This window comes from Melanerpes formicivorus, unplaced genomic scaffold (genome assembly GCF_026170545.1).
Source record: "Melanerpes formicivorus ecotype bairdi unplaced genomic scaffold, bMelFor1.0.p_v2 SCAF_103, whole genome shotgun sequence".
NCBI classification, from domain to species: Eukaryota; Metazoa; Chordata; class Aves; order Piciformes; family Picidae; genus Melanerpes; species Melanerpes formicivorus.
In genome coordinates this window covers 488315-502242 of record NW_027142455.1, presented here as the reverse complement: position 1 = coordinate 502242, position 13928 = coordinate 488315, and the positions used below count along the sequence as shown (strand labels likewise).

The following is a 13928-nucleotide window of genomic DNA, read 5'->3' as shown; positions in this document are numbered from 1 at the left end:
TTTTAGATCAGAGAGACAGTGGCATGGTTAGAGCATCAGAACCCTACTGCTCCTGACACCAGAGACCAGGAAACAACCACAAGCACAGCTCCTGTGTGCAGCCTGGCTTCGGAACATGATGCTACACTGACTTAAAACACTCTGCTCTTGAGTTGGGGAATGGCAGGTCCCTGATGGTGTCTGATAGCTGTCTCACAGCATGTCTACCTGCAAAAGCAGCTGGAAGTGTCCCTGGGGGTGTTTAACAGTCCCTGGGGGTGTTTAAGCCCAGGCTGGATGAGGCTCTGTCCAGCCTGATCTAGTGTGGGGTGCCCCTGCCCATGGCAGGGGGGTTGGAACTAGATGATCCTTGTGGTCCCTTCCAACCCTGAATGAAACTATGAAACTATGAAGAATGACTTATTCTGTGATGCTTTGCTTACCAAGATGAATTTGAAGGACTTGTAGTGAATAAATGTAGTTGTTGCAGAGAAAATGCAATTTGGTAGGGAAAAAAACCAACCAGGAGCTAACCTTGTAATTTAAAGTTTGCACATCCTGATACCAGTGGTAACCATGACTGAGAGAAGCCCACTGATGAAATGCCTTTGGTCATGAACTGCCAGGCTGGGGCTCAGCTACTCACCATGGAAGGCTGCATGCTGAGCCTTGCATACAGAACCTTACAAAATAAAAGAAAAAAGTGGTATTTTGGACATATAGTAGTGAGGAAGTACAGTAGTAGCCTTGACTCACTTCCTTTTGCTCTGGTGCTAGAACAAGGAGAGTCAAACTTAGAGCAAGACATCAGAATCTGCAGGGGAGCTGCAGGCAGGCTGGGGAGGGACTGTTCAGAAGGGGCTGTGGGGATAGGTCAAGGGGCAGGGCTGTGGAACTGGAGCAGGGCAGAGTTAGGTTGGAGCTCAGGAGGAAGTTGCACAGAGGGAGGCTGGGGAGACTCTGGCACAGGCTGCCCAGGGAGGTGGTTGAGGCTCCATCCCTGGAGCCACTCAAGCTCAGCCTGGCTGTGTCCCTGGGCAGCCTGCTCTGGCTGGAGCTGTCCCTGCTGCCTGCAGGGGGTTGCACAAGATGCCCTTGGAGAGTCCCTTCCCACCCAGTGCAACCTGTGAAGCTGTGGATTTCAGTGTACAAGGGGCTTGCTCCATTCAAGGGCCTATCAGATACACATGTGCACTTAAAAAAGTTCCATTAAAGTCATGCTGGAGCCTGAGGTGCAAAGAGATGCTGCTCCGAGGAGCAGCTGAGCCCCAGGGTCCCAGGAAGCTTTTAGGCAGCTGTGACCCAGCCTGGATGCATTCCCACCAGATGCCTGGGGTCAGATGCCGACAGAGGGCAGAAGAGGGCAGCTGTGGTGCTGCTCAGCACCAAATGGGGAGAGCACATGAATAAGGCTGGGGCTTGGAACTAGATGGTCTTTAGCTGGAACTAGATGGTCTTTAGCTGGAACCAGATGGTCTTTAAGGACCCTTCTAACCCAAACCATTCTGTGATTCAGTGATTCCAAGGTACTGGACCAGATGTCATGGGCTGGATCCTGGTTCTGTGTATGCCTCCTGGAGGGCCACCAGTGTGCAAGAGTGCTTGTGAGAGATGGCCTCCACCACCAGCTTACTGGTGGGAAGAAGCCATCACCCTCACCAATCAAGGTCAAACTTGATGCGACCCTGGGCAGCCTGATCTGGTGGAGGTGTCCCTGCTGACAGCAAGGGCATCGGACAAGATACCCTTTGAGGATCTCTTGCAACCTGATGCAATCTGAGTTCGTGAAAGGGCTCAGAAAGGCCAGCACGGTGCTGGGCCACACGGAGCTTCGGGGGCTGTGGATAGCACAGGGCTGTGTGGAGCCCTCACGACGCCCCAGCGCTGAGCCTGGCTCAGCAGCGCCAGCAGCAGAGGCTGCCCCTTCTGAGCCTCTGACAAGTGCTCCGGGGGCACTTGACTCCCTCTCACTCCCTGCTGCCCCGCAAGACCCGCGGCCCCCCTGCACCGGCCAGCCCAGGTCAGCCCAACCCAGGCTAGCCCAGCCCAGCAAAGCCCAGCCCAGCAAAGCCCAGCCCAGCCCAGTCCAGTCCAGCCTAGCCCCGGCCGCCCAGCGCCCCGCTCCCCAGCCTGCCCAGCCCGCCTGCAGCAAAGGTAATTGCCTGGCTCTTATCTGCCTGCAGCCTGCGTCGTGCTTCCAAAAGCCTCTAATTGAATTGTTGTCGGTTTTGCCCTTCCTAACGCAGGAGCTGGCGAGGGGGAAGTGACCCAGTAGAGGTGGAGGAGAGAGGGGTGGGCGGCTCTCAGCTCCCCGCTCCCCTCCCCTGCTTCCCCCCTCCCCCTTCCCCCCACCCCCCCAAGGCCACCCCCTCCTGTGCGGGGCTGCTGCAGCCCATAAAGAGCGGAGGGAGCCGGGGGGTGTTCTGTAGACCCGCGGCCATGCAGTAGCGTCTGCTGGCAGGACTGAATCCTGGGGCCTCCCTCCCCGCTGGCCGGACTGCAGCCTGGGACGCCCCCTCCCATCTGACAGGACTGCAGCCTGGGAACCTCCTTCCTCTCCGTCCATCCCCACCTGCAGGTCCGCAGCCTGGGACCCCCCGCCGCCAGCACCCTCCGGAACGCCTCCAGCGAGAGGCCGCCGCGCCCCAGCTCAAGGTATCCCCCTCTCCACCTCTCTCCCACCGCGAATTTGGGTGCGGAACCACAGCCGCCCTGCTCCGCGGGAGCGGCTTCACCCCCGCCTGTCCCCCGCGGCGGGGATGCTGCCGTGTCCCGGGGAGCCGTGACTGGAAAGCGGAGCGGTGGCTCGGAGCCCTCACCCTGGTCTGGTTTCTTTCCAGATGCAGAGGGGCACCGGTTTCCTGTTTCTGTCTTTAATCCTTTGTGCCACCCTGTCAGAGACATTCGGACTGGTTTTCTCAGTAAGTACTGGTTTGGAGCTCCCATCCGCCGGGCAGTATCCATGGCTCAGCCAGCAGATCCCTTCAGTCTTTGCCCTGATGTACAGACACTGCTAGCTACAGGGGCTGGGCAGGTGCAGTGCTCAGAAAGAGTTTGGAGCAGTGAAGAAGTTAAGACTTTGGGGCTTTTGAACCTGGTAGCAAGTAATATGACTAAGGGCAAGAAGAGTGTCAAGTTTATAGACAGAGCTGAGTGGATGTCTCATCTGACTTGGAGAAAGAGAGGTGTGCATGAACTTTATTCTAGAAAGGCTGTCAAGTACATTCTAACAGCTAAAAGCAGATATTGGCACACTTGGAGCAGAAACTCGGAGTATAAAGTCAAAAGCTCTGCCTCCCAAACCACTAAGTGCAGTTTCGTTTCCATGATGTGTGATCTTCATACCTCACAGATGTCAGCAGCAGAACTACTGACTTAGGGAGTAGGCAAGAGTTCTTCCCACTAATGTTTGCTTCAGTACTGTTGGCTCTTAGCTTTGACAATGTTTGGTGATTTCAAGCCCCTTTCTGCTGAGAGGATGTCCTTTTGCTGAGGGGATGTCTGGCTGGATGCCCTTTGCTTTGTCTCCAGAGAACACTCTGCAGTTCATGCAATAACCTGCTTGCATTTCTCTCCTCAAGGCAAAAGAGAAGAGGGGCTGGACTTTGAACAGTGCTGGCTACCTACTTGGGCCACGTAAGTCAACTGATGCTTGGGGCTTGGGGAGTTTTGGTTGGGTTGGTTTGTTTTGGTTGGGTTTCTTTCTTTCTTTCTTTGTTTTGTGGGTTTTTTCATTATTTTAAAATGCAGAAGGGTTTTTTCCTTATAAGCCATAACTTCCTGACGAGTTTGCTGTAGTGTGTTACTCACTTCTCTGATGAAGGCAGTTGTGTCTGAACCTGCGAGACTGCAGAGATTCATTGCTTGGGGATTTGTCACATATCTGATACAGAACTGACTTGGCTCAGACAGTAACTGACCATCTTCTCTGAGGCAGAGTTGTGCTGTGAGGCTCCATGTCCAGCAGCACCTCTGCTCACTCTTCTTACTCCTCAAACTGAATTTTCACATGACAAACACTTCTCCCATCCCCCCTTCCCTGGAAGGGATCTTACAGCATCTTAGATGCCACATTTTGTCATTCTTCCCACTGAAACGTTGGCACTTCTCAGGGCTGGCAATGGCCTTCCATGGCTTTCCTGCCTGCATTTAGCATGCCTATTTTTGGGTAGCTTTTGTTCAGTTTAAGAAAAACAAATGAAGCCAACAAGATGTGCACTTGTGACTGCAGATATTGCCTCTTCACTGTGTGATATCTGATCTACAAGATGTTTGAAATACAAAACCAGTGTAGTTTTGCAGAAGCACCATCGGTGCCTGCCTGCAGGTCCGCCACTGCTGCCTGCAGGTCTGCCACTGCTGCCTGCAGGTCTGTCACTGCTGCCTGCAGGTCTGCCACTGCTGCCTGCAGGTCCGCCACTGCTGCCTGCAGGTCTCCCACTGCTGCCTGCAGGTCTCCCACTGCTGCCTGCAGGTCTGCCACTGCTGCCTGCAGGTCCACCACTGCTGCCTGCAGGATCACCATTGGTTTTGGAGAATCACAAAGGAAGGCTGTAAGAAAAGAGCAATGCAACTCTAAGCTGTCACAAAGATCTGCTTTCAGCCTTTTTTCTCCTTGATGTAAACCCACTCCAGCAATGTCTCTCTAATTTCAGTCTCAGTGGCACATGACACTCGCTATGGTTCCCATCATTCTTTTTAACTAACTGTAAGGGCATCTAAAAGAATAAATGGACTAATTCCTCTGAAATGTATGGTCTGGTTCTGACCAATGTCTGGAAGGATATTTGCCCCCAAGCCAGTCTTACCAAGAGGCACCATGGGAACAGGGACTTGTCAAAGTGCCAGTTGTGGAAGCCTGGATAATAGGAATCCATCCTTTGTTGCAGGTCGTATTGACCAGCTTTGGCTGATCAAGGAAATGCCCATGGCAAGGGGGAGAGAGGAGGCACCAGGGGCATGTAAGATGGTTTACATGAATAACCTCCCAACACTGCCTGCAGTTTTCTTTTGAGCAGACTTTTCTTTTAGGGTGACCAGCAGAGGGAAGAGCAGCAGAAGCAGCTGCACACATCCCAGCTGAGTGCACACACTTGCAGTGGTTGTGCAGCTTCCTCTGCGTTGAGCAACAGCTTCAGCAAGGGTGCAGTGCAGGCCTTGGGGTGTGGGTGGTAGAAACCATTGGCAGAGATTCACAAGAGGCTGGCTGGGTGACACAGGCATTGTTGCTTTGTCGTTTTGTACCTCAGAAGTGCCCATTGTGATCTTTTCTGTGAAAGCTGTGAAAAGTGAGCGGTGTTGCAAAGGTTTAGTGTGGTGCCAGTGAGCTCCTCTGGTTTTCATGTGTTTCTCAGATGCAGTAGACAACCACAGGTCTCTGAATGACAAGAACAGCCTCACTGGGAAGCGTGAAGCACAGCCTGACCAGGATGGCAAAGCAGGTAATGGAACTCGGCAAGCCAGAATTGCTGATGGCTTGGATAGCTTTAGCAATTCCTATGTGGCCTTAGAGTTTACAAACTAGAGGTTCCTGCACTTCATCCAAAGCCTTGCCAAAGGGAGGAAAGGATGAAACCTTCGGCCGTTCAGTGTGCTCTTTGTGCCTGGCCGTAGCTTCAGACCTCTTGGGGCCTAGGGAACACCCCATGCTTTTAAAGTATAATAGACCATAGCACCTTGGATAAACTTTGGGGTTTCTTTCCATATATTCAAGAAGTGTTTCAAACACCACCCCAAACATTCAATTGGGTTTTTTTCACCAAAGAAGTGATCTTATAAAGGAATTTCTCAGTAGGGGAAGCTGAACTGGAGCCCAGGAGTGTGTGGCACTGATTGCTGTAGGAGTACATAAAAAGCTACTTAAACCCCCTGATAGGTCCACAATACTTCCTAGTTTTAAGCAAGATGAATTACCTTCATTCAGAGCCTGAAAACATGGTCATAACTCGTGTCAGGCTAAGGCCACAGATTGTTTTGAGCTTGCATCTACCAGAATTCAGTAAATAGCAGTGTTCCAGAGGAGGCCATGAAAATGACCAGGGGGTTGGAGCAGTTCTGCTGTGTGGACAGGCTGAGGGAGCTGGGGGTGTTCAGCATGGAGAAGAGAAGGCTCCAAGGAGACCTTAGAGCAGCTGCCAGTACCTGGAGGGGCTATAAGAAGGCTGCAGAGAGACTGTTGCCAAAGGCCTGCAGGGACAGGACCAGGGGCAATGGCTTCAAACCAGAGCAAAGCAGATTGAGATTGGATGTGAGGAACAAGTTCTGCCCCAGGAGGCTGCTGGAACACTGCAGCAGGCTGCCCAGGGAGGTGGCTGAGGCTCCATCCCTGGAGCTGTTCCAGGTGAGGCTGGAGGGGGCTCTGGGCAGCCTGCTCCAGTGGAGGATGTCCCTGCTGAGTGCAGGGCTTGGGCTGGCTGAGCTCTGGAGCTCCCTTCCAGCCCAGAGCACTCTGTGATTCTGTGATTCTGTGAAAAGGATGCAACCTTGTCTGGATACATCATCCAAGGCCAGGCCTCTCTAATACCTATCTAGACTCCTCTTGTGAAGAGAAGCTGGCACTTCTAGGAGTTACTGTAAACACCTACTTCAGGGTAAGATATGGAATGTTCTAGAGAAGCCTGTGTCTTTCTCCCAAGGAGAAACTGAATCTGCTGCAGACATCTAAAGCCAGCTGGGCTGAATCTCATCTGCAGACTGCCAGAGTGATCTGTTGCTCCCTGCAGCCAAACCAAGCAGTGCTGTTGCCTTCAGTACTGCACTGAGAGGGGAAGACCAAGTCCCAGCCCCAGAGCCCTCTCAGGCTATTTTACATCTGCTCAGCACCCTGCAAACTAAGTTCATCAATAAATGTGCTTAATTATAATGACATGGCATAATGACTGTTAACAGAGGAGCAGCAAGAACACCTTGCTTTTCTGTTACACTCTGAATGACCAACAGCTTAGGGTTTTGTGGGTTTAGGTTTGTTGGTTGGTTGGTTTGTCTGCTTTTAAGAAGCTGCTTCCTCAGGCACTGGTGTGAAAATGATGTTGTGCCAGTCAGGAGCACTGTGAGAGGAAGGCACTGGGAACCCAGCAGTGCAGCTTGTGCTCCCTTTGGGGGTGTGCACAGGAGCATCATCTGTAGCAGTTATAGAACTCTTGCCAGCTACTGCTGGACCTCCACAACTGCACAGACTCACAGAATCACAGAACAGTCTGGCCTGGAAGGGACCTCCAAAGCTCATCCAGTCCAACTACCTCTTCAGTCAGCAGGGGCATCCTCTACTAGATCTGAGCCCTGTCCAGCCTCACTGAATATCTGCAGGGATGGGGCCTCAGCCACCTCCCTGGGAAACCTCTGCCAATGTTCCAGCAGCCTCCTGGTGCAGAATTTGTTCCTCAGCTGAACTTGCTGGATGGGACCTGAAAATGATCAAACTGCCTCTGTAGTGAGCCTGCTTTTAGATGCTCTTCTCTGTCTGAAGCTTTCTTTGAGCCTTCAGTCCGCTGTGGAGTTCCTATCCCAAGGAGATTGGAACATGGGCAGGACAGTCAGAATTGCTATTTTAATTGAGAAGGAAGGGCAGTCAGAGTTCTTATTTTAAATGAAAATGAAGGCTTCTTTGGGGCTTTAGCTAAAGTCTGCTGGCTCACAGAGGTGTCTTACAGTGGTGAAATGCAGGCACATTGTTGCTGTAAAAGGGTTTATGCAGAGCACTCTTGCAGGTACACAGCAAATTTGCAAGTCTCCAGGGAACCCAGAAGAATTTGCAGATGAATGAGGCTTACTTGACACCAGGCTCTGAGAAACACATAATTAGCACAATTAGGATAATCTGTAAATTCCAAGAAAATAATTGCTGCTGTTGCTAGAGTCTGCAGAATTATGAAAGGAGGCCACAGAGATGCTGCCAGGGCTGGAGCAGCTCTGCTGGGAGCACAGGCTGGGGGAGCTGGGGCTGTGCAGCCTGCAGAGGAGAAGGCTCCAGGGGCACCTCAGAGCTGCCTGCCAGGAGCTGAAGGGATCCTGCAGGAAGGCTGCAGAGAGACTTCTGCTGAGGGGGGCTGGAGCCAGGCTAAGGAGCAATGGATAGAAGCTGAGGCAGAGCAGGGTCAGAGTGGAGCTGAGGAAGAAGTTCTGCAGTGTGAGGCTGCTGAGACTGGCACAGGCTGCCCAGGGAGGCTGTGGCTGCCTCCTGTCTGGGGATATTCAAGGTCAGCTTGGATGAGGTCTTGAGCAGCCAAGGTTGAGAGGTGTCCCTGCCCATGGCAGAGAGGTTGAGTAGATGATCTGAGGTTCCTTCCACTCTGAGCCACTCTGTGGTTCCGTGGTCTGCAGCAGAGTCGATAAAAGGCCAAGGTGCAAAGAGCTCAAGGCACTAGAGGAAAACATTTCTCCAGTAAATCTCAGATGGGTAATAAAATCTGGCTCAGTAAGCTACTGATATAAGATAATAATGATGAATCTTAACCAGCTGAGGTAGGAATATAGACTAAAGGAAATTCCCTTCAGGGGGAAGTGTTGTTGCAGTCAGTGATACAGAGGGGTGGTCTCAGTTCCAAGACTGGAATGCAGAACTTTCAGAGGCCAATTTCTCAGATGCTGGCTCTGTGTCCCTCACAGCTCCCCAGCAATGCTCTCATTTGTGCCACAGAGCTCATGCTGCCTTCTGAGCTGTGTGCTACTCCAGCCTACGTCATCTTCTCCACCCTGGAATAGCCCCCCCAGCATTCCCAGGCTTTCAGACTGGTTCCTGGGGGGAAGTGCATCCCCCAGGATAACATCAGGGTGCAGTGTTTTCAGTGCTGTGATACCAGCCTGCCAGCCACATCTATCAGGGCAGGTCTGCTCTGTGTGCAGAGGACCAGCAGTCTCAGGGTAATTGTCCTCTGATACAGAGCAGCTCTCAGCAAGCTGATAAAAACAGATCTCCCTTTTGTTTTGAGCAGGCACAGCAAGCATCAAGCTAAAAGCATCAAGAGGCCTCCCTTCACCAGATCAAACAGGAGGGTATTAGATTATATGCATGTGCAAAGCCAGAGCCTTTCTGAGGTCTTAGTGAAGTCCCAGGCCTAGCTTTTGGGCTAAAAACCAGTTGGAGTGGACTACACTCCATGAAGAGCCCCTAAGTGTTTTGCAAAATTGTCCTGAATTTACCTTCCCCATCCATCTCAAGAGAGAGAATTGACCAGAGGACACACCACTTCTGCAGCAGACCTCCTGACTCCTTGAATTGACTCATTAAGCTGTCAAATCATCTCCAGCATACAAAGCTGGGCAATTCTGATTCTGGGAGCTGCAGCTACCTACCTTCAAGTGGCTTTGCTCTCCCACCAAATGCAATCTCCAGTAACAATTTAAGGAGAAAGGCATTTCACAGAGCTTCCCACTCCCCCTCTCCCCACCCCACCTCTCCCCAACCCCCTCTCCTCCCCCCCTCCCTCCCCCCCCCAGTACTCCCAATCCTATCCACAGCACCATGTACAAGAGACCTTTGTGCCATGCTAAGTAACACTCAGCTTGCCTTGCAGGGGCTCTTGGAAGACCACTGGCTGACGAGAACGTTGTGCGCACAGTAATTGAGTTTTTGACTTACTTGCACCTTAAAGGTTAGTGACAACCTTTTCTAGTCTTAATTTCTCACTCTCTGGTGTGGAATTCCCTGAGAAGCTAGGATTGGATTATCCTTGACTGTAGAAGTCAGACTGGAGTGTGCAAGGTTTCAAGTGGCAGCTGTGGTGGGGTGGAGGAACTGTCGATGCCATTTGAGTGCCTGATGTAGAGGCCTGCAGGCTGCAGGGCCATGAACATCCAACTCAGCAGGGTTCTAAAGCCATGTGGTTATTCTGCTGTGAACATCATAACAGCTGCTGGCCAAGTTGCATGGCCCCAGCTCCAGAGCAGTTGGGAACAAAGCTAGATAAAGTCTGATGACGTGGGAGTCAGTATCAACCAGTTCACTGAGCTCAGAGCTCAGTTTAATGCCAATAGCTACTGGCTGCAGTTCTTAACCCCTTGTCGGTGGCCAGAGCAATGCATCTCTTCCTGCCTGGATGCACAGCATAAAACTGCAGAAACACTAAGCTGAATGTTGGCAAACAGCTCCCAATGCTGCTGCCCAAACTCCTGTGAAGCCTAAGAAATGCCACGAGAAGTGCAAAAGCTGAGCCTGCAGCTGCCTGGACTCAAATCAGGTTTCGTTCCAGCAGTAGGTGGAGGAGAGCTGCCTGCTTCCAAGCTCCCTTTTGGTTTGCTTTTCCAAACAATTCTGCTTCAGCACTTCCAAAATTGCTTCCAGAATGTTCAAAACCTTGTAGAATTAGGAAGAAAGCATCAGGAATGGTAAAAGCTGCTCTTACTGCCAAGGTCTGAGGGATTCTCTGTCCCAGAAAGCAGCCAGTTCAATAAACCTCTGCCTTACTTTCTTGCCTTCATCTACAACAAATTCTGAGCAGCTTTGTGGCAAGTGTGTGCTGCAGAACAGGAGCCAAGGACTGTGTGGTGCATTTGTATTTTGATTTCATTATTAAAAGAGACTTTCCAAGAGCTCTGCTCATTTGCTGTGTATGCAGGAAACAAGTTCTAGAGCCCTGTGGCACCATTCTCTTCAGGGATTGTATCCCCCCAGGCAACTCAGTTCTTACTACCAAAAATGTCAACCCAGTAGGCATGAAATCACCTCTGCACTGGAAACAAAAACTCTTTAAGGTTGGTACTAAAGGCCAGGGGTAATTCAAATGTATATTTGGAGTAGGGCTGGGATTGTCCTCCTGTGCTCAGCACTGGTGAGGCCACACCTCGAGTGCTGTGTCCAGCTTTGGGCCTGTCAATACAAGAGAGATGTGGAGGTGCTGGAGGGAGTGCAGAGGAGGGCAAGAAAGCTATGGAGGACCTGGAGAATAAATCTGATGAAGAGCAACTGAGAGAGCTGGGGAGGGTTAGTGTGAAAGAGAAGAGGCTGAGGGAAGACCTCGTTGCTGTCTACAGCTCCTTGAAAGGTTTTGGAGAGGCTGCTGCTGGTCTCTTCTCACAGGTAAATAGTAATAGAACAAGAGGGAGCAGCCACAAGCTGCACCAGGGGAGGCTTAGGCTGGACAGTAGAAAACATTTTTCACAGCATGAGTGGTCAGACACTGGCACAGGCTGCCCAGGGAGGTCAGTTGGATGTGGTGCTTGGGGCTATGGTTTAGGCGTGATCCTTGTAGAGCAGAGTCAGTGGTTGGACTTGATGATCCCAGGGGCCTTTTCCAACGTAAATGAATGATTCTGTGATATTTAAAGCAGGTTGGCAGCATACATAGGCTGTGGCAAAGTGGTTGCCTGGTGGTTGTGCCATTGGGAAGAGGAAGGAGCCTGCTTGTGAGCCTAGGAGGTAGAACTGAACACAGTAGAAGGGGAGTGATGATGCTCTGCACTCTGAGGAGCAGGCTAAGAGCTCCTAAGCAGGGCAAGGAAATAAAATGCATCTCCTAGAAATATGAAGAGTGCTTTTCCCAGGAAAAGTCTGTGTGGGGTCTCTAAGTAACAGTTCCTGCTTCAGGACAGCGAGGACAAACAGCTGCTTTTGTTCTGCAAAGATTGTGCTGTTGGCTGTCCTCAGGGAGAGAGGAATCTTCAGCTCACAAAAACACAAGTTCTCCTGAGCTAGTTCTTGTGTCCCCAGGCTGTCACACTGCCTACTAACCATATTTATGTCAAAACCTAGCTCAAATGTTTGCTCAAAATGAGGACTGTAGGGTTAGAAGATGGGAAACGCACCATAGATGCTCTAACATCTGCAAGAAGGCTGCAGAGGAACTGTTCCCAAAGGCCTGCAGGGACAGGCCCAGGGGCAGTGGCTTCAAAGCAGAGCAGAGCAGATTGAGATTGGATGTGAGGAACAAGTTCTGCCCCAGGAGGCTGCTGGAACACTGCAGCAGGCTGCCCAGGGAGGTGGCTGAGGCTCCATCCCTGGAGCTGTTCCAGGGGAGGCTGGAGAGGGCTCTGGGCAGCCTGCTCCAGGGGAGGTTGTCCCTGCTGGGTGCAGGGCTTGGGCTGGCTGAGCTCTGGAGCTCCCTCCCAGCCCAGAGCACTCTGGGATTCTGTGATTCTGGAACATTTCTGATGAAATCAGGTTTTACTACATTAAATAAATACAATTTCTTCTTCTCTTTTTGGAGCAGGGGTGGGGGGAGACTCCCACTCCTGGGATTCAGCTTCAGGGAATGGTTGTTTGGATCAGTCCTATGTTGCTCTTCAAGATGAAGTGAATATTTAAGCTCCTATGAAGTAATTTGGTGATGACTAAAAGGGGCCTTCAGCTCTTTCTCTTGAAAATTGCTCTCTCCAGCTTTCAAGACTGCCCAGATGGAGCAGGCTGCAGCCTGGGAGCTGCGACTGAGCTGCTGGCATCCCAGCAGCACCAAGTGACACAGGACAATTGAGGTCCATTCATTGTCATTCTGTCACTGCTGGCTCTAAAGAGGTGAAATTGTAGCTGGGAGATGTTGTTAGCATGCAGAAGGAAAAAGACAATACTGTATCAGTTTAAATATGAGAAGCTCCAAGAGCTGCCTCTTCTAGTTCAGAGGAGGAACACCAAGCTGCACAACGCAGACTGTTCTGATCGATTGGCTGGGATTAATACCCACACTGACACAGGAGCTGGCTTTGTCTCTTCCCTTTTGCAGAGATGGGAGCACTTGACAAACTACCTTCAGCAGAGGAAGCAAACCAGTCCTGAAGAAGACATTTCCCTTTCCTTGGTGTGTAGATTCAGAATGAACTCAAACCGACAGGCCCAAAGGAGCTGAGGATGAGAAGTGTCCTTTGCACTCCTCTGATAAATGCATTCTGCCCTCTGGCTGTATTTTTTGTTGTTGACTTTCATTCTTTCCCCTCTCCTTTGATGTTACAGTGTTCAATTTTGCCTTGGTAAAGTTTTTCTGTAGGCAAATGGATGATAAAATAAAGATAAAGAGCAACTAGACTGCTTGGAGCCTGAAATGCAGAGCAGCAGGGCACCCATTGGACAGGAAGCCCAGGTGGAGGGACACCACAGTGCTGCATCTGTGCTCTGAAAAACAGTGTAAAATGAGATGGAAATGCTGCAGACTGGGGGCAGAAATGGAACAGTCACTACAGACTGCAGCCATAGAGAGCCCCTTCAGGTCACAGATCTGTCTGTGCTGCTCTGCTTCCTGTTCCTATTCCCATAAAGATGAAACAAGTTCATTTGAGCTTTCATCTGTTCACCTGGAATGCACCAACCCATTGGCCAAACCCAGCCTTCAGGCACGGCAAGTGCAGCTGAGCTGTGTGAGCAGGAGGGTTACACAAATCCTGTACTGTGGCAGCCTGGCTTGGGTCAGAAGCAGGGTGGGCAGCAGGGCCAGGAGGGGATCATCCCCCTGTGCTCAGCACTGGGATTTGAGGCCACAGCTGCAGTGCTGTGCTCAGCTCTGGGCCCTCCTGCAGGAAGGCCATGGAGGGGCTGGAGCCTGTCCAGAGCAGGGCAGCCAGGCTGGAGAAGGGCCTGGAGCCCCTGGGCTAGAGGAGGGCTGAGGGAGCTGGGGGGGTTGAGGCTGGAGCAGAGGAGGCTGAGGGAGAGCTCCTTGCTCTCTGCAGCTCCCTGCAGGGAGGTTGGAGTGAGGAGGGGGCAGCCTCTGCTCCTTGGTGCCAAGGGACAGGAGCAGAGGAGATGGTTGCAAGCTGCCCCAGGGGAGGCTGAGGCTGGAGAGGAGGAAATCTTTCTGCCCTGGAAGGGATCTGAGCCCTTGGCAGAGGCTGCCCAGGGCAGTGCTGGAGTCCCCATGCCTGGGGGTGTTCCAGCAGCTGTGGGCCTGGTGCTCAGGGCCATGGTTTGGTGCTGAGCCTCCAGGGCTGGGTGGGGGCTGAGCTGGATGAGCTCGGAGGCCTCTGCCAACCAGATGGATTCTGTGATTCCTATTCCTGTGTCATCAAACATACTGACCCTAATGACCTTCCTT

The 13928-nt window shown here is 51.7% G+C and overlaps 1 protein-coding gene across 1 annotated transcript; it reads left to right on the top strand.

The window, feature by feature from the left end:
• Positions 1-2114: 2114 nt before the first annotated feature.
• On the top strand, positions 2115-12937 carry GAL (galanin and GMAP prepropeptide). The gene is made up of 7 exons (XM_068166662.1): positions 2115-2133; positions 2558-2634; positions 2820-2900; positions 3561-3615; positions 5334-5420; positions 9492-9569; positions 12630-12937. The coding sequence occupies exons 3-7, from the start codon at positions 2820-2822 to the stop codon at positions 12680-12682; spliced, it is 354 nt and encodes a 117-aa protein (XP_068022763.1). The 5' UTR covers positions 2115-2133; positions 2558-2634; the 3' UTR covers positions 12683-12937.
• Positions 12938-13928: the final 991 nt, after the last annotated feature.

Bases quoted from the DNA above. Each gene is read 5' to 3' on its own strand.
- GAL (XM_068166662.1), top strand. From the start codon at position 2,820: ATGCAGAGGGGCACCGGTTTCCTGTTTCTGTCTTTAATCCTTTGTGCC. The intron at 3,616-5,333 runs GTAAGTCAACTG...TGTGTTTCTCAG, and splicing joins TGGCTACCTACTTGGGCCAC to ATGCAGTAGACAACCACAGG. The intron at 9,570-12,629 runs GTTAGTGACAAC...TCCCTTTTGCAG, and splicing joins GACTTACTTGCACCTTAAAG to AGATGGGAGCACTTGACAAA.